Here is an 18,472-nt window from a genome sequence, read left to right as displayed (position 1 = left end):
ATGCATTGGTTAAGAACGGCGTAGATTTTCTTGTCCAAAATCAACGACTTCTTCCTCCCCTTTAGTTTATTCACGACTTTCAAGATGTTCCTCTTGTAAATCTCGCGCAACTTGGAGAAATCCACCGTTGCTCCGGTCTGGGTCAGATCGGTGAATGGATTTTGCGTCGACATGAGGAGATGTTATATGTATACAATAGGATGGTAGATACTAATGACGCTTCTTCTTTTCAGTTCTTCTCTTTTTCACCACACAAGAAATTTCCCCTAGTTGGCAGTTGAAGAAACGATGCAGAACAACAAACGCGAGTGAGATGACGACGGCAAACTCAGACGAAGAGCGCATGCTTCAGGAGCTCTTACCACCCCTGGAGATATCGGAAACCTTCGTCGAAGAAGAGGATACTTTTGCAAAACAAAAAAGCCAGCGCAACGAGAGTGGGGAAAGTTCGTTCCTCGACTTCTCGTTAAAGAGTCCATTTGAAAAGCTCGTTTCCTCGATTGAATACGCCGTAAACGATTGGTTATTCGCATCAAAATTTGAAGCACTCTTTGGAGATGAATCGTTGACACGTCCGAGCGAGTTTGGGGGGACGCATCACGCGTCGGTGTCCAAAGCCATCGAGCACAAACTGCATTTTAGGAGAGATTCGTACCAGATATCGTTTCACTTCGATACTCGAAAGAAGACACTGAGTTTACGAGATGCTCCGAGGAGCGACGATAATACGAGCAGCAGGAACTTACAGAGATGGTTCAAATGCGATACATTCTTTGTTATTGAACCTATGAGTTATAGCAAGAGATTTATCGACAACGACGAGGCGGCGACGGTACGAAGTGCCGCTGCTGTAGCTATGAGTAACTTGAGTGTTTATCTTCCGGTGTTCACGCCTATCGACCGGTCTTCGAATAGAAATTCAGTCATTGGTGTATCCTTTTCGACAGAGAGTGGGGCATCGTACTTGTACGAATCAGATTCAATGGTTGGTTTTACCAGTGAGAATGCATTCTGCGCGCTTTCAAGTGAGGAAACGAGTAAAGCTGTCTTTTCCATAGCTCGTAAAATCTTAAAGAAGGATGTTGCAGTTGCGCGAACAACGGTTTGTTATCGCATAAGCATGGACGGGTCGAGTTGCTTGATCGGAAAAACTAGTTCAGGTTTACTCGAGGAAGTTTCGGATGAAGATGATATAGAGCCTGATATTGTTGTCAAAGAGGCGTCAACTTCCTCTTCTTCTTCTTCTCCTTCTTGGGACGACGAACAGATTTGGTCGCAATGGGTGTGTTTGCCGGATCCATTTGATAGTATTGAAATAGATTGTTTTTTTGAGCGTAATGTAGAGCTACATAACTGCGTTTCAGATGGAGACCTTGTCGAAGATGGTTTGGATAACGCAAATATGTACACGATACGTTCAATACCTAATGGTGGCGGCCTCGTCGGCGGCATCGCCGCGCTTTCGGGTGCACCGCCTGCGGATATCTCTCAAATGTCGCGCAATCGACCACAGCATAGTTTTAGCTTAGCAGAACTATTACACATAAGTTCGAGTGAAATATTTTTAGACCGTGGCGAGAACTTTGACCTTTATTCTTTGGCGAGTGCGAATGAGATTGCTTCAGACGAATGGTGGATAGATCGACTAGGAACGCACCCTCCGCACGCGCCGCCCGAGGCCGTCATGGAAGATATTTTGCTAGACTTATTTCAAGACTTTATTGGCGAGTGTCACGGAATCGATGCGATTGCGAGCATTCCTAAAACAGCCAGAGGGTACCAGTCTCTCCTCTCGAGGGTGTCCTTACACGCCATGAAGCTCAAAAACTCTCGGGCTATTGCAGAATTATGGAACAAGTTTACGAAAGAATTACGTTACAAACATTGGGAACGCGGTGTGCCACTACCGAGGATGTCAAAGCACGGATCCAAAGAGATCGAAGTCGATCACTCTGCGTGCATTTTGGATCAACAACTACAACTGTTGAACGCTTGTATACATCGCCGTCTTCGTCAAAGTGAAGGAGCTACGAGAACCAAAAAGGAATCTGATTCAAAAGACGTCGTCAAACGCAACTTACTGAAGTTAAAGAAAAAAGAAAAACCGGGCGTTTTGAACGAAAGTAAAAGAAACGCAAGTGCGTGCGTGTGGAAAGCGGACGATGACTTGGATTTGAATGCGCTATTGAACGACGACATGGCACTCGCCGCTGCGAACGCGAGCGCATCGCAAAAAACAGAGGAAATGTTTGAAGATGCGCGTGATGATGTTATGCTTGCAGAGCCTTCTTCGAATGAGGACGAAGGTTTTGGAGTAAAAAGCGCTTTAGAGATGCGTTTGTTAGAACATCCACACGTGTTTATCCGCGAGCCGGAAATGCAGCTGCATCCTATTTATACGGAGGAAAGTTTACACGCGCTTATTGAAGACGGCGACGATGAAGGTGAGCGAGACACGAAGAGAAGAAACGCGCGTCTAGCAGTATCGAACGACATGCTCGTCTCTGACATGTGCGCGTTCAAAGCTGCGAACCCTATAGCAGGTTTCGTTGATTTTGTGCGCTGGCACTCCCCGCGAGATTTTCTTGAAGGAAAATTATCCGAACGCATGTCCAAGCCGGGCAACACGTGGGAAACGTTGTTCAAAGAGGCTGAGCCTACAGCAGCTAGCGATCAGAAATTATTGTTCGATCCAATCGCCGAAGGCGAACGCGTTTTACATTTGTTAGAAACGGCCAAGTTCGATACGATATTGCGGTACTTGTGTGCGATAGGCGCGAATGCGGCGTTTTGTATCTATGCAAAATCGTGTATGAATAATTTACGATGTGCGGAATCGATCCATCCTCTCTTAGAAGAGAAGATGCAAAGATGTCGAGGTGTTTGCGCGTCAGTTTTCTATGACGTAAAGCAAGCGCAAAAAGAAGATTTCGCACAAGCGGCGTACGAGATACAACTGATCGAGAGGACGGCGAGTAGAGCGGCATCTTTGCGGAAACACGTTGGCGAGAAAAGCGAGTTAAATTTTGTTATCGAGCGTCTCTGGATTGACTCAGTTCAGCGTGAATACGAGAGTCAAGCGAACGAAGAGGACGTCGATGCGGCGTTCAATGCTGTCGACGGAGTTTGTGCTCTATCAAAAGACGAAGAACGGCATGTAGTATTAGAAAACATAGCAGCGAAGCAAAAGTTAGCGTGCGAGTACGAAATTGAGGAAAAGACGAAAGGTGTGAGCAGACTACACGTTAGCGCGTCGGCTCGTTTTGTGCGCGTCAGTTCGATTAGTTAGGAGGTACAAGCGCATACTACAAAATCTGAGCAATGCAAAATGTATAAACTTAAAACGTTGTACTCCTAAATAACCACATTTGTCGGCTTGCCACTCGCAAATATCTTTTGAATGGCCCCGGCTCTCACGAGCAGTTTGCCTTCTTTACCCCCACCAGCTAAACCTTTATACATGAACCTCACGTTCTGTGAATTTCTCACCCCTACTAATCGTCTGCGCGCTTCTTTCTCTTTACTCGCGCGCGTCCCGGAACTCTTCCAATCGCCCACGTGATGCTTGAAGTTACAAGTATACAAACCAGCTTGGTACTCGTAATACCACGTGCGCAACGAGTACTCGTACTCAAAATGGATACCGGGATCTCCAGCGCATGAAAATAAAAGCATAAACATCCCGGTTTGCATAAACACGTCTCTTCGATAAAACAATGGCCCCGCGACTAATTTGTAGGCAAACATGAAAGGCACGTTTGCTTTATTATCCGTGGTTGGAATCTTACCGCGTCCTTCGCCAAAGTTACCACCCGGGAAACCTCCTCGTGCTCGGTATCCGCTCAGAAATGAGAGTTTGGGATGACTTTCAAAAAGTGTCAACGCTTGCGTCAACCATTTCGTACCCGTGGGGACGTCGTCATCTTGTAAGGTGACGAGCATATTTGAATTTGCAAAAAGCGACGCACGGTTATACGCTCGAATTTCGTGATTATTGTGCATGTATATCAGAAAATCACCAGGTTTGTCGAGTTGCTTGCGCCATAACCAGTGGTCGGACTCTGAATCGTTAATGACGATCACTTCGACTTTTTCCGGAACCAATCGAATGCCTTTGATGATTTCTTTAATATTTTTCGGCCTTTTGTAGTATTGTATCATCAGTGCGGCGTCCGCGTCGTCAATCTCCTTGCAATTTTCAACCGTCCATTCATCTTCCGGTTCCGCTAACGGTCTGCACTTACCTTGTATGGGTGCGTAATCGAACCATAAAGTCGCCGTTTCATCTCCCTCTTCACCATTTTGGAACGGAACAACGGGTAAATCATTGCCGTCAACGCTCGAGGCACCTTTGACGCGTCTCGAGATTGTCTCTATATCTTCTGAGGATAAAACGTCGTTGGTTAAACTCTCATCGCACGATACTTCTTCCTTCGTATCTTTGTCTGTGGGCAACAGCGCAGTTTCGTAACCGGCGAGCCAGGCTCTGGCGGCGAGTTCCTCCACGACGTTCCCTTGACACGCACCTTTTTTCGGACATATGGTCCGGGCAAATCGTCCGAGATTCACAAACGCTTGCCTTCGCACGACAACCGGTGCATCCGATGATAAACCAGGCGTGAACGTGGCGCCGAATCGTTCCATGCTGCTACTGACACTTCTTCCAGACACTCCTTCATCCTGTCTTCCCTCCTCGTCTTCCTCGTCCTCCTCGTCCATCTCTCCGAGCAGTGCACGTTTACGACCAAACAAACTGCTGCTGCTGGATGATTTCTTGGCAGACGACGCTAATAACTTTCCATACGCTCTCCCTCCTACTAGTACCATACCTTTACGCTCCTCCATCAAGGCGACGGCATTGGCCACCCACTCTGGTGTCGCCGCATGGAGTGAATGACCAGTAGCCAAAACAACATACTTTGCCGCGTGCGCCATGGTAGCTCCTCTGTTCCAGCTTCGCGCGCGTCCCAAAACAGAAGAACTGTACACGAGATAATGATTATCACCTTTGAGGGTGTTTGTCCAAATCTCCGCGTGTCGTTTCTCGTCATGCGCCTTTTCGCCGAGCGAATGTAAAAGCCCACCGCCGGAGGGCTTTCCCGGCGCTTCGTCTTCAATAATCACGACAATTTCCTTTTTATTCATCGCTTTTTCGTCGTTTCCTCCAGCTATTGCTTTTAATTCAGATGCAAATTCGTGCGGATCGTGCAGCGGATCAACGACGACGTATCCGATTTCCAATTCGTCTACATACTTTCGTAATTTTTCGCACCCGAGTGGTGGCTTTGGCGTTCGTTGAATCGAGGAGTTTGAGACGTGAAAGCCAGGTTTCTCTCGTGGTTGCCATCTGTACGTCAAACATCCTTCCACATCGAGCGCTGTGACTTGAAGCACAGAGCTGCTCAACGTGTGCACGAGGATGGTGAAAGAGCAAACGCAGAAGAAGGTGGTTTTTATCCTCATGTTCAATCTTCGCGTCTTCTTCGAATCAGAGTGCTGCTAAACACGACGACGAGCGAATACAACACTCCTATCTGGTTCGCCGTCCTCGATCTAATCTTCTGATACCTTTTAGAAGATAGATGTTACGTGTGCGATCGTGTTGTGATCTCGACTGATGGGTGTTTTTTGTTTTGTGGTGTTGTGGTGTGAGATAATCTTTGTGGCAGTTTCAGCACTTTTTGTTTAGACAGCGACTTCCTTCCACACTTTTCGTAAGTACACACAAGGATTAAAAAATCACCCGCGTAATGCTGCGGAAACAATAATATCAAGAGAACATAAATCCGTCTCGTCTCCACGCGTAACGAAATGAGCGACGACAAAATCACCGCGTCTTTTCTGTCGTCGTCGTTGGCTGATGTGGAGTACCCTGCAGGAGGGGATTTCTTCTTCTCGAAAATCGCGTTGGCAAAAGAGATAGACTGTGCGGCGGAACGCGCGGAAACTTTGATACGTGAAAAGTTTCTTAAGGAAATGAAAGAAAAGAAGGACGAGGATGAGGATGATGAGAATGCACGCATAGAGCGCGTATTCGAAGAATTAATCGCTAAAAATGACGAACAGTGCGATAAAATAGACGAACACATCATGCGTGCACGAGGGGATTCGGCGGCGAATAACGAAAAGTTGGCCCAGAGCACACAGAATGATGCGGCGACCAAAAACGACGCGAGTGGGAAGAAGAACATCAGCAACGCAGCATTTCATGGAGGCGGTTCGTCCATTTCTCGACCTCAAGAGGCGTTCAAAGATGTCGTGGATAACCGCACGGAAACAGACATGAATTTCGTGCTGCCCCCACCTCGAGGCAAAGGAAAAGCGTCAACGTCGGCGTTGAAAGAGTCGAAACATCCATTAGCTTCGGTTTTGCTCGATTCGTTCAAATATAATTCGATCGAAGATTACGTTGATAAAAATCATAATAGCGCTGGTGACCGCACAACTGCACAGTTGTGGGAATTGAGATGTTCAGATCCGATTTTGCCAACCCCTACGAACGAGGAGAACCCAGCTACGTTCGTCGATAACGAAAATGGTTTAGAGGAACTCGAAGGAGTGCTCTCAAAGGCACCAATCTTTGCAGTTGATTTAGAGCACCACTCGTATCGTACCTACAGAGGTTTTACGTGTCTCATCCAAATATCAACGCGCGAACAAGACTTTGTCGTGGACGCTTTAAGGCTCCGTCACTTGATTGGACCGGCGCTCGGACGTCACTTTGAAAACGAAGAAAAGTTGAAGGTGTTCCACGGCGCGAATTCGGACATGATATGGCTGCAACGAGATTTTGGCATATACGTCGTGAACATGTTTGATACCGGACAAGCAGCGCGTATTTTAGAACTTCCTTCTTTCGGATTGGCGTATCTTCTAAAACAATATTGTGGGATAAAGGCAGAAAAGAAGTATCAACTCGCAGATTGGCGTCTCAGACCTTTGAGTCGCGAAATGATAAACTATGCGCGTAGCGATACGCACTCGTTGTTGTATGTGCACGATCGATTGAAGCAAGAGCTCTATGCAAAAGGTGGCGTTGAATGCATTCAATCGGTATTTCTGAAATCCCGAGACGTGTGCTTATTGACATACGAGCCGCAAGTGATCACGGACTTGTCCTATCACGAGGACTTGATGAAATCTGCAAATGCGAGTAGCGGTGGCGGTAGCGGACACGGAAATACTTTATCTCGGTCGGCGCAGCAGGCGCAGCTTTCGCAAGAAATTTTGAAATCGCCCGTCGCTCAAGCGGCCATGGAAGCGTTATTCAAGTGGAGAGACGATTGCGCGCGAGCGAACGATGAGAGCTTAGGATTTGTAATGCCTCGCCATTTGATGCTTCGTTTAGCGTCAGAGCAACCAAAAGTGGCGCGTGATGTAGTGTCAACAGCGAGAGGTGAGTCTTCACTCGTGGCAAAATTCAGTCACGTCATTGCGGATATTATCAAAAGCGCCGTAGAAAGAGGCTCTCCAGTGAATGCCGCTCCTTCTGCCGGCGAACTTTTTCGCAGAGAACACGAAGCAGCTATGTTGTTAGTGAAAGAAAAGGATGATAAGAAAGACTTGAAAACGAGTACCGATGGAGGAGATGAAGGAGGAGGCGGAGGAGGAAGAGCAGCACCGGTGGAAGCAACCGATAAGCATACGGATACAACGAAGAAGAAAACAAAGAAAAAAGCGGGAGGCATGATGAAAATGATGATGATGATGTCGACTTCCGACGAGGATAACGATGATGATAGCGATGCTCACGCAAAAGCAACCAAGGACATGGCGGATCACATCCAAACAGAGTTAGTAAGCAATAGACAAAACGTGTTCCCCATGTACCATTCCATTGCGGCATCTGGTGGTTACGGTGACAGAAGACGGGATGGAGAAGAAATCGAGAATAAGAGTGCGCAGAAAGGCAAGAAACGGAAGTCAAATGACGTTTTACTGAAAAGTATCGCCGAGCGAAATAAAGACAAATCGAAGCGCATCGAAATTGCCGGTGGAGTATCTTTACCGGCACCGATACGCACGAAAACAACCCAAAAACTCGGTTTTGGCTCAACGCACGACGGCGAGCTCATGAATGACGAAGATGATGAAGACGAGGATGGTAACGGCGGCATGAGCATCAAAGAAGAAGCAATGAAAGCGCGAGCTGCCTTACGTAAGCGCCAAAAGAAGGCGATGATGATGTCTAACGGAGGAGGTTTTAGTTTAAACCATGATTCCGATGCAGATTCGGACGCAGAAGAGGATGAGCGCATACAGATGGAAAAAGAGAAGCAGGCGGACTTCAAAAGATTGACTAAAGGAGCGAAATCGCACAATGAGATCGTAGAACAAACGCAAAAGACGCTCGGAATTAAATCCGTGCACGCAGAGATACTGAAGGGTCCGGACATGTTGAAGAAAATAACCGAGCAGAAACGACTCGACGCGATAAAAGGCAAAAAAGGGTTCGACGGCGGTGAATGGATTGAGCCCTTCGGGAAAACGAATTTGAAGTCCAGAGCCTTCCCGCGAGCTGGCAATAAGCAGCAGAGCTTTAAATAGTAATTGCTAAGATTAGAATAGCATTAATGTATACCAGTGGTACCCAGGTACCAGGTACCTGGAACCAATCTATATTATATTATTTTACAACCTCTATGCTATATCTGAAAAAAAACGCCGTCCAGTTGGTCAAAACGAGGCCAACGGTTTCCCAAAATCTACATCCTATACTTATTTAGCTCGCGCATATCGCTTACACTCAAACAAGAATGCCGCATTGGTCACTCGAATCGCATCCACAGTTTTCTTCGCCTCCTCTCCACTCGCGCTTGTTTTTTCACACGCATCCGTGTACTTGACAAGTAAGGAACTCAGCGTTCGCTGCAAAATATCCATACCTCGATTATAGTTGGAGAAGAGCGACACGATTTCGCTATTTATCTTTGTAATTTGTTGTTTCCACTGCTCCGAGAACGCTTTCAAAATTTGTATCGATTGCTCCACCGCCACGTCCGGCGAAGATTTGCCGAATTCTAAACTTTCAATTTGTAGTAACGCGTCGCCAAAATGCGTTTCTAGTTCAATCTGGACGAAAGCATCCGTCTCTATGATCAGCTGTTCGTCAAAGAATCCGAGTTCGTGCTCTAAGTTTTCATCTGTGCTCAAGATCTGATGGATCAAATCGTAATTATTCAACAAAAAGCACGAACGACGTTTCGGCGTGGTGAATCGCTCTGCGAGTTTGACGAGTAAATCGTACTGCGCCTTTCGTAAACGCTCCAAGTTATTTCGCAACTGGTTATCGCCACCCTCTAATTTTGACAAAACCGTCATAGATGCCGTAAACTCTGCGTACCGTCGCGTGACGTAATGCGCGGAAACATCATCAACAAACAATTTCGTTTGATTTTTCGCATTCTCACACGCCGAAACTACAGATTTTATGTGCGCGTCGAAAACCATCTTAAACTTTGGCCACAGCATGATGTTGACCTTGTCTAGGTGTAAATCTAAGGAAGGGATTCTTCTTCTTTGCATCAATTTTTGGTGACCGCGGTTGATCAATATAGCCAGCGCTAATCCGATGGCGTCAAAATTCGTATTGATACAACTTTGCACGTATTCATCCATCGCTTGTAACGGTTGCGCAAACACGTCGCGGAAGATTTGTGAGTCGCCTTTCCAGAAATCTATGCAAAACAAGTATTCAAACGTTGCCATGTCGACTAATAATTTTTGTGAACTTCGAAACAGTGCTTCCCAGGGAAGTTTAGAACCCGAAATCGAGTGCGCTATGATTGGCGCAGCCGTTTCTATATTCGCAAGAATATTTGCGCGCTTTCCTAGGGAGAAGTTTGTATGCGCACTTCTTCCATCGTTGGTCGTTGGTATAGAACCGGCGATACCGCTTCCCTGTCCGAGCGATGATAAGAAGTGACTACCGCTGCCACCGCCGCCACCACCACTTGCGCTATTGGCAGACGTTGATGCAGACAATAATGTTGCTGACGAAGAAGAAGCCGAGGCATCGACGTCACCGATGTATTGACCTGTCTTGTTCTTCGACGTAGAACCCGATTCGAGTTTAAGTACGCTAAGCGCAGAAATATAGTTTTGTAACGCTGTCTTCAACACTTTACCCATCGTTTCCACGTATAATGCTCTGATTTCTCGAAAAATATCCGCGCCGTGCACTTGAAGGAAATCCACGAGAGGTTTATACTTTTTCAAGACGTTTGTTTGCAACAGCTGAATGTTCGTTTTCGGCTTCCTCAATGAATGAAACTTCTGGATAAAAAAATCGCGAACTTTTTGAATAGCTTTGATTCGCAGTCGTTCCAACTCGGATTCGATGTCCGTAAACGCCGCGTACGTCGCGTCTTGGCCGCCTCTTCGTTTCACGTCTCTCTTGAATATGAGTTTCTCCGAAAGCGCTTTACAGACTTGTATGTACTCAGTGCCGTCGCCAACTTCCGTGGACAAAACTTTCGCGATTAAATCTGGCGATATCGTCAGCTGTTCTACGTATTCCCCGAGTGCTAATTCAGTCTCTTTGCACTCCAATAATCTTTGTGTGACGTGACTGGACGAGCTTTGCAAGTTTGATATTTCTCCACTGATTTTGCCTAAACTCGTTTGGAAGTTTGATAAAACGTTTTCAATGTGCGCGAGCGTTTCGTCGCAGTCATGAATCTTCTCCTGTAAGAGTACCAAGTTATCGCACTCTTTCGCGTGTTGTTTGATGGATTCGTTTTCGAGTTTGTGCAGTCGATCGTTCGCAATCGAGGCTTTCTCGTTGAGTTCCTCCAAAGAGGCACACTCCAACACATTTTTCACGATTTCGTGTCCGCTGTACTTTGTGATTAAGTCAGAAATCTCCTCCGGAGAGAGGACGTCTCCCATGTCCTCTTCGATGAGGAGGTGTCCTTCGTCTCCTTCACCACCGCGTGAGCTCATTATTATTTGAGCAGTAGAGTGACGAATGAGGAGTGATGAGTGTCTGAATTCTTGTGTGGGAAAAACAAAATGCCAAATTGGTGAAAAATATACTCGTACCACCCAAATTGATAGTTTGATGATAGTTTGCGTGTCGACGACGATGAATTGTTTTAATATATTACACGCTTTAAATCAAATCAGCTACATTCACGGGCATTTCATCGATTTGCGTCGAGTAAAACTGCTCGATGTCTCTCAGCGCCTGCGTGTCTTCCGCTTTCAAGAATGTAATCGCCACGCCTTTTCTGCCGTATCTCCCGGAACGACCGATTCTGTGGATGTAGTTTTCCCGGTTGTTTGGCAAATCGTAGTTTATGACCAAAGAGACCTGTTGGACGTCGATACCTCTGGCCCAAACGTCCGTGGTGATTAATACTCTCGTCGTTCCACCTCTAAACTCCGCCATGATGGCTTCTCTCTCTTTTTGCGGCATGTCGCCATGCATAGACGACACCGTAAAATTATTCTTTCGCATCTTTTCCGTCAACCAATCTACTTTTTTCTTCGTGTTTACAAATATAACCGCCTGCGTGATGGTCAAAGTATCGTACAAATCGCACAGCGTATCAAACTTCCACTCCTCCTTTTCTACCGCGACGAAGAATTGCTTGATACCTTCTAACGTCAACTCATCTCTCTTGACTAAAATTCGAATCGGATCCGTCATGAACTTTGACGTCATGTCTAAAACTTCATTCGGAAGCGTCGCAGATATTAAAACGACTTGCGTCTCCGGCGGGAGGTATCGATATATGTCATATATTTGCTCTTTGAATCCCTTGTTTAACATCTCGTCGGCTTCATCGAGAATCAACGTTTTAATATTCTTCGTTCTCAAGTTGCGTCTTTTAATCATATCGAAGACTCTCCCCGGCGTCCCGGAAACTATGTGCACGCCGTAGTCTAATTTTCGAATGTCTTCGCCTATAGAACGTCCACCAATGCACGCGTGCACTTGAACGTTCATGTAATTCCCGAGCGCCAACGCTGTTTTCTCGGTTTGTACCGCTAATTCTCTCGTCGGGGATAACACCAAAGCTTGCACTTCTCTTTGCGTTATATCGACCATTTGACACAAGGACAAGGAAATCATGCTCGTTTTCCCGGTGCCCGATTGCGCTTGCGCGATGACATCTCTCCCGCTCGTGATTGGCAAAACCGCTCTTTGCTGAATCGCGGATGGTTTTTCGAACCCGTACGCGTACAACCCTCTCAGTAAATCTTCTCTTATCCCCATACCATCGAACGTGGAGGTGATGTTCACCTCTTTCGACGTCTCGAATTTCATTCTTTTGTCTTCGTCGAAGTCGATTTTGTTGTGGTCTCCTCCTCCCATGATGATGATGATGATCGATTATTCTTTCTTTTGAATGCGTTTGTGTGTGGGTGTATATTGTAATTAGCGTTAAAATACTCCGTGTATATTGATCTGCGGGGTCGTTCTTTGATTGTGAAAGAGAAAGAGCGGAGGACAATGCGCAAAATTCTTTTGACGGCTCGTCGATGGGATCTGATTTTTGACGTTCTTCGTTCGTTGCGACGATCGCGCGAAAGACCACCTCAAAAACAATCGAAAAAAAAGAAAACGGGAGAAAGAAGAAAAAAAAGAACAACACACACACACGAAATTTTTATCTCCTCATTATTGAAACACACAGAAGTTATACGACGACGTGAAGTAAAGTAAAGTAAATAAGAATGGGAGTAGAGGGTGCACCGGAAGGGCCGGAAGACCCGATAGCGCAGATCTGCATCACCGTAGGAAAGGTGCGTCGTCTCATACAAAAAAACACGCGCATAGATTTTAAGAGAAGAGAGGTTTTCTTTTTCTTCTCTCTCTCTTTCTCTCTCTCTCGAAATCATCCACCGCCGCCAAAGACAAAAAGTCTCTTCTTGTTCTTCTTGTTCTTCTTCTTCTTCTCTCCTGCAGAGTAAAGAATCGCGTGTAATAGTACTCCTTCTGACTGTCTTTCTCTCTTTATTTATATATATATATACATACACACACGCACAGGTAGTCGCCTTGGGAACGTCCGTCGTCGCGATGAAGGATGTGTTCAAAGCTGCGAAATGGCACGATTGTTACAAGTGCGGGGGGTGCAAAGAGATGAAGTGTAAACAGTGCAAAGGGTTCGGAAAAGTCGTCGGACAGTTTCCAGAGGATGAATTCGACGATGAAGGGCGTTTTTTAGGCTGGGATAGAAAGATTGAAAAAGGCGACACGTGGCCGTGTAGATTCTGTAGAGGCCGAGGTACTCTTTTATGTACCACGTGCATGGGTAACGGTGGAGAAATATCCCCCGATACGATCGATTGGAGTAAATTCTCTGGAACGAAGCAGCCGTTTCAGCAGTACGCGCGTAGAAACGTTTTCGATAAGTACTACGGTAGCCCAGTCGAGCCGGCATATTTAGAAGTTAAAGAGTACCAACGGTTAGAGAAAATGGATAAGTGGGTGCGACGTAAGGAGAAGTCGAAGAATCCGTTCAATAGGTTTTACGCTAACATGAGAGGAATCGCCGGGGACCAGCACATGGGTAAAGTAAAACCAAAACTCAGAAAGTACGTAGAGCAAGTTCAAGAAAAGCTGCGACGGAAAGACGAAAAGTTTGGCGTGAAAATACACGCCGAAGAGAGCGCGAAAATGACGAATACGACGGATAAGAAGAAGAAGAAGAAGAAGAAAAAGACGACGACGACGACGAATTAACCCGCGAGGAGTTCATTTCATCGATTGTCTTTTTTAATAATACTCTGTGTAACAAAACTACCACTTTTACTCTCAACAAGAACAACACCTTTCGTCGAAATCTTGTCCCTGTCACCTGTCTCTGACTTGCCAGATCTCTTTTTTCATACAAACCACAAAAAGCGTATCTTTCTCTCTCCTTCCAGCGTCACAAAAGTTTACTACACATCACACACACACGGACACGCAGATTTTAAATCATCAAAACATCAACGATATCGTCAGCACAGTATGTCTCTTTTATCGTTATCTTCATCCCTCGCCGCGATGATACAAAATGGTAATAATAACGATAAGCGAAGACGTGATTCTTCTTCTTCTTCTTCATCGTCATCCTCTTCCTCATCGTTGAAGACGACGACGACGACGACGAGGACGAGGAACAGAAAGATGGACGGTATGAAAGCTAGGTCCAACAATAACACCACCAACAACAATCAGATCGTAGAAGATAAGTTGAAACCAGATTGGGCCGGAGATGATATCTTATCCAAAGCCGTCGATGCCGCGATTTCCAACAAATTTCTTTACGAAGTTATCATGAAACCAATGGCGAGGAAAACGCTGATTGATACCGCGGAAAAGAACGGCATCAAGTGGAGAGAAGTCGCGGAAGAGTTACAAAAGGACGAACGCTTGCAAGCAAAATTTAATGAGATTGAAATCAGCTCGATGGAATATCCAGAATATTATTTAAAACCATTCCACGCTTACACGGAAGGGAACTTGTGTTGGTTGGCGGCCTGCGAAGCCGAGTCGGCGACGTACTCGATGGCATTGAGAGTGTATCCGAAAGAACGCATCACCGCTATGGAAGCGCAACAACGATTGCGGGATTCGTACACGACAACTTTGCGAGATCATCGCGAAAAATACAATGCCACCAATGTCGAACCGGAGGTTATTGTCGATATTGGTTGCTCCGTGGGTATGAGCACGAGGTATATTTCGAGACAGTTTCCGTCGGCTAAAACAATCGGCATGGATTTGTCTCCGCACATGCTCGCCGTTGCCTCGTTACGAGATGAACAAGAAACCGATTCAAGTCAAAGGGTGTGGGTTCACGGCAAAGGCGAAGACACAAAGATGGCTGACAATTCCGTCGATGTCGTTTCGTTAGCATTTGTGATTCACGAGTGTCCGGAAACGGCGACGGATGCTTTGATGAAGGAAGCGTTTCGCATCTTGCGTCCGGGTGGTACGTTCATTATGACGGATAACAACCCGCAATCTGCGGTAATTCAAAAGCTTCCACCAGCCTTATTCACGTTGATGAAATCCACGGAGCCGCACTCGAACGAGTATTACACCATAAATGTCGTGAACATGCTGAAAGCGAACGGGTTCGAGCACGCGCATCAAGAACAAACGGACCCGAGACATAGAACGGTGTTAGCATCCAAGCCGCTGTAAATTTTATCATTACATTATACAAACTATATTACGAGGTTCTCTACGCCTTTACCAAGCGCTTTGCTATCGTTATCACTATCGCTACCACTACTGATACTATCATTATCATTACTACCAAATTCCTTTTCTCCCCCTTTTTCTTCTTCTTCTTCTTCTTCTTCTTCCTCTTCTTCCGATGACGACGAATCACTCGGCGGAAAAAGCATCTGTTGTATTCGCTCTTCTCTCGTCAGCTCGCCTTCTTTTAACTTTGGACCTGCCAACCATTCGTCTTGAGCTTTTTTCACGTCCTCGGCGGTGGCGCATTCGGAATACGTCTCCAAAAGCTCTTCGTTTAAAGTGATGAAACCGTGTCCCCATTTGAACTTGTTCATCAATTGTTTCGCGGCGTCGCCGTACCCGGCGCAATACAATCCACCGGCTAAGGCTTCCGCGCACGATAATTTACAGGCTTTACCGTAGTTAACCCCATTCGCGGCTACCATCCAAGGTAGCAAACGTGGTGCTGCTCCGTGAATTTTGTTCCAAGGTACATCCTCAAGTCTGTTCCACGAACAGTCCACGACGGCTAACCCGTCAGAGCGAATCAAGTCGTAATCCGCCGGCGATAAGTGTTCCGTCGCGTCTGGCGTTAAAACGACACCAGGGAATCGTTGCGATAATCGCAACTCCTTTAAACATCCTAATCTGTGTAACTTTCTTCCCGTGCATCTTTTTGGATCGCACTGGCCTAAATCCCACATCGCCAATGGCACTGGGAAAGTAGTGTTTGCTTTTCTTTTTTGTTCTTCTTCTTCTTCTTCTTCTTCGTCGTCGTCTTCTGAACCGTTCCCTTTTCTCTCACCGCCCTCGTGTCGTCTTTCGCAGTTTTCGTTCACGCAAGAACAAAAACCACCACCTCCAAATCCTCGACTGTTCCTCGCCCACGGTGGATTCAAAGTCGCGCCGTGGTGGTTCTTGCCTCTGCCTTTACCTCTGCCTTTACCTCCTCCTCCTCTGCCGCCGGCTCCACCTGATGATGATGCGTTGGGATTGTTTTTAGATTTACCCGCGCGTCCCATCTCGTCGCTGTTGTTGTCTTTACTTTACTATCAAATATACTCTGTTATTATACGAGTGAATGTCTACACGTAAACGAGCAGTAATGATATTTGCACACAAGTGAGTTCTCCGAGCAGAAAATGAACGTTCTCTTCTATTCGCCGTCGTGTGTGTGGATTTCCCCTAATTCGTTTTTTCAGGAATTCTTCATTAGAAGTGCGACTAAAAACAGAAGACGTGTCTGTCGTCAAACACATTTAAACGCGGTAACCACGCGCGCAAGAAGAGTTTCTCTTATTTATTTATTGCGCGGGCACGAAAAACGGGGGAATAAGGATGACGAACGTGGCTTCTTCTCGCGCTTCTACCACCAATATCGCGTCGCCTTCGCCTTCGTCGAGAAGAGTGAGAACAACACCTAGTATCCTCTGCGCCTCGTCCAAAACAGACGCGACTTCCACGATACAAGAAGGAAAAGAAGGAGAGATTGAGAGCGTAACAACACGAAAAATCGAAACAAGAAGACGAAGAGGAAACTACGCGCCAACTGAATTGGATGTTCTGAACGATCCGTCCACCTTTGGAGAGTGCATATATTCGCACGCCGATTGGTCGCACGCGTACGCATCCACGAGGAAAGAATCTGAATACACCATCGCGGCTGAAAATATTGTCGGAGAGATACCGAAGGAATTACGCGAAGGTATTTTGTACCGCGTAGGACCAGGGAAGTTTGAGCGAGAAACTCAATATAAACACATGTTAGATGGAGATGGCCTCGCGTTACGTTTTGAGTTCAACAAAGACGGTAGCGTTCAATTTCTCTCCAAGTTTGTGCGAACGAAAGAGTTCAAAGAGGAAGAAGCGCGCGGGAAAATTCAATATCGGGGCACGTTTGGAACTATGAGAGAGGGCGGTATTTTGAACAATTTTGGCGATATTCGAACGAAAAACCTCGCTAATACGAACATTTTACATTGGAACGATCGCGTCTTTGCGCTGTACGAAGCGGGACGCCCAGTGGAACTGGATGGAAAAACTCTGAATACGAGTGAAGCTGGGAAGGAAGAATTCGATTTCGACGGGTTGGTCCCGGAAGGCCAAGTTTTAAGCTTTGGTTTACCTCGAGAGGTTGAATCAAGCATTGGTTTAGGCGGGAAAGCATTCACCGCGCACCCACACGTGGATCCAACCAAGGATGTTCTGTGCGCCTGGTGTTGGAGAAGTTTCGTTTACCCGGATAAAGCCGTCGAGATTTCGTTTCACGAGTTCCCCCGAAACTCATTCGTTCCCGAGAAAACAATCGTCGCTAGACTCGAAGGGTGCGAAGCAGCGCCGCATGATTTCGGCGTGACGCCAAAATATTACGTCATGGCGGTCAATAATCTCACAATCGACCCGTTACCGTATATCGCGGGATTAAAAGGAGCTGGAGAATGTTTAGTCTCGCAACCGGATTTGCCTCTCAAGTTTCACCTAATCCCCCGCGACGGTTTCTCCTCGCCGATTGTCATCGAAGGTCCCTCGAAAGCGTTTGAAATCCACACACCATTCGCACACGACGGCATACCCATAGACGATAGATTTGTGATACCTTCCAGCGAAGCTAATGACGAATTTGTGACGTTATATTCCGCAGGCTGGGACGATTTCAAAGAAGGGACGTTTCTCGGCGAATGGGGCGCGAGCCAAGAATGGGACTTTCCAATCGCCTCGAGCTTAACGCCTGATTTCAACAACATAGACTCGACCGTTCTGTGGCGATACGTCGTGAACATAACGAAGAAAACCATCGAACGGACCGCGGCACCGGGTTGCGAAAATCTATGCATCGATCACCCGCATGTTAATCCGTTATACGAGGGAAAGCGGGAGTGTCGTTTCGTGTACGCTTCCTTGAGTAACTTTCGAGGCGTGAGTGGTCCGCCTCTTGGTTACGTCAAGATAGATTTGAAAACAGGCGAGAGAAAAGTGTGGTGGGCAGGTAATCGCACGTTTTGTGAAGAAATAGTAGTAGTTCCGAAAGAGAATGGAAAGAATGAAGACGACGTGTGGTTGCTCGGGATGTTTTCGTCTCACCAAGACGACTTTCCGGACGGTCAGTCTGGATTGTTCGTTTTAGACGGCGCGAAAGTAGAAAACGGTCCTGTAGCGACGATAAAACTGAACGAGAGAATTTCTCACGGTTTACACGGCACATTTACGCGTTCTTTGAAGTAAAAGGTGAGGAAGTAGTAGTTTTAGCATGAAATAGTATAATGTAAATGTAAAGCGCATGTGTAC

General features: G+C 46.4%; 9 protein-coding genes across 9 annotated transcripts; 5 read left to right on the top strand and 4 right to left on the bottom strand.

The window, feature by feature from the left end:
* Positions 1-313: 313 nt before the first annotated feature.
* Positions 314-3,289, top strand: Bathy09g04720 (predicted protein; the record flags this gene model as incomplete). The annotated part of the gene is made up of 1 exon (XM_007510934.1): positions 314-3,289. The coding sequence occupies one exon, from the start codon at positions 314-316 to the stop codon at positions 3,287-3,289; it is 2,976 nt and encodes a 991-aa protein (XP_007510996.1).
* Positions 3,290-3,354: 65 nt separating this feature from the next.
* Bathy09g04710 (predicted protein) lies at positions 3,355-5,463 on the bottom strand (the record flags this gene model as incomplete). Its single annotated transcript, XM_007511214.1, has 1 exon — positions 3,355-5,463. The coding sequence occupies one exon, from the start codon at positions 5,461-5,463 to the stop codon at positions 3,355-3,357; it is 2,109 nt and encodes a 702-aa protein (XP_007511276.1).
* Positions 5,464-5,811: 348 nt separating this feature from the next.
* Positions 5,812-8,547, top strand: Bathy09g04700 (exosome component 10; the record flags this gene model as incomplete). The annotated part of the gene is made up of 1 exon (XM_007511007.1): positions 5,812-8,547. The coding sequence occupies one exon, from the start codon at positions 5,812-5,814 to the stop codon at positions 8,545-8,547; it is 2,736 nt and encodes a 911-aa protein (XP_007511069.1).
* Positions 8,548-8,718: 171 nt separating this feature from the next.
* Bathy09g04690 (predicted protein) lies at positions 8,719-10,944 on the bottom strand (the record flags this gene model as incomplete). Its single annotated transcript, XM_007511077.1, has 1 exon — positions 8,719-10,944. The coding sequence occupies one exon, from the start codon at positions 10,942-10,944 to the stop codon at positions 8,719-8,721; it is 2,226 nt and encodes a 741-aa protein (XP_007511139.1).
* Positions 10,945-11,113: 169 nt separating this feature from the next.
* Bathy09g04680 (predicted protein) lies at positions 11,114-12,322 on the bottom strand (the record flags this gene model as incomplete). The annotated part of the gene is made up of 1 exon (XM_007511198.1): positions 11,114-12,322. One exon carries the CDS (start codon positions 12,320-12,322, stop codon positions 11,114-11,116), a length of 1,209 nt encoding a protein of 402 aa, XP_007511260.1.
* Positions 12,323-13,030: 708 nt separating this feature from the next.
* On the top strand, positions 13,031-13,696 carry Bathy09g04670 (predicted protein; the record flags this gene model as incomplete). Its single annotated transcript, XM_007510841.1, has 1 exon — positions 13,031-13,696. The coding sequence occupies one exon, from the start codon at positions 13,031-13,033 to the stop codon at positions 13,694-13,696; it is 666 nt and encodes a 221-aa protein (XP_007510903.1).
* A 429-nt stretch (positions 13,697-14,125) lies between these two features.
* Positions 14,126-15,148, top strand: Bathy09g04660 (predicted protein; the record flags this gene model as incomplete). The annotated part of the gene is made up of 1 exon (XM_007511226.1): positions 14,126-15,148. The coding sequence occupies one exon, from the start codon at positions 14,126-14,128 to the stop codon at positions 15,146-15,148; it is 1,023 nt and encodes a 340-aa protein (XP_007511288.1).
* Positions 15,149-15,334: 186 nt separating this feature from the next.
* Bathy09g04650 (predicted protein) lies at positions 15,335-16,209 on the bottom strand (the record flags this gene model as incomplete). Its single annotated transcript, XM_007511157.1, has 2 exons — positions 15,335-15,354; positions 15,405-16,209. The coding sequence occupies 2 exons, from the start codon at positions 16,207-16,209 to the stop codon at positions 15,335-15,337; spliced, it is 825 nt and encodes a 274-aa protein (XP_007511219.1).
* A 316-nt stretch (positions 16,210-16,525) lies between these two features.
* Positions 16,526-18,409, top strand: Bathy09g04640 (retinal pigment epithelial membrane protein; the record flags this gene model as incomplete). Its single annotated transcript, XM_007510832.1, has 1 exon — positions 16,526-18,409. The coding sequence occupies one exon, from the start codon at positions 16,526-16,528 to the stop codon at positions 18,407-18,409; it is 1,884 nt and encodes a 627-aa protein (XP_007510894.1).
* Positions 18,410-18,472: the final 63 nt, after the last annotated feature.

Source organism: Bathycoccus prasinos (genome assembly GCF_002220235.1).
Source record: "Bathycoccus prasinos genomic : Chromosome_9".
Lineage (NCBI taxonomy): Eukaryota > Viridiplantae > Chlorophyta > Mamiellophyceae > Mamiellales > Bathycoccaceae > Bathycoccus > Bathycoccus prasinos.
This window is presented reverse-complemented; position numbering and strand designations above follow the sequence as displayed.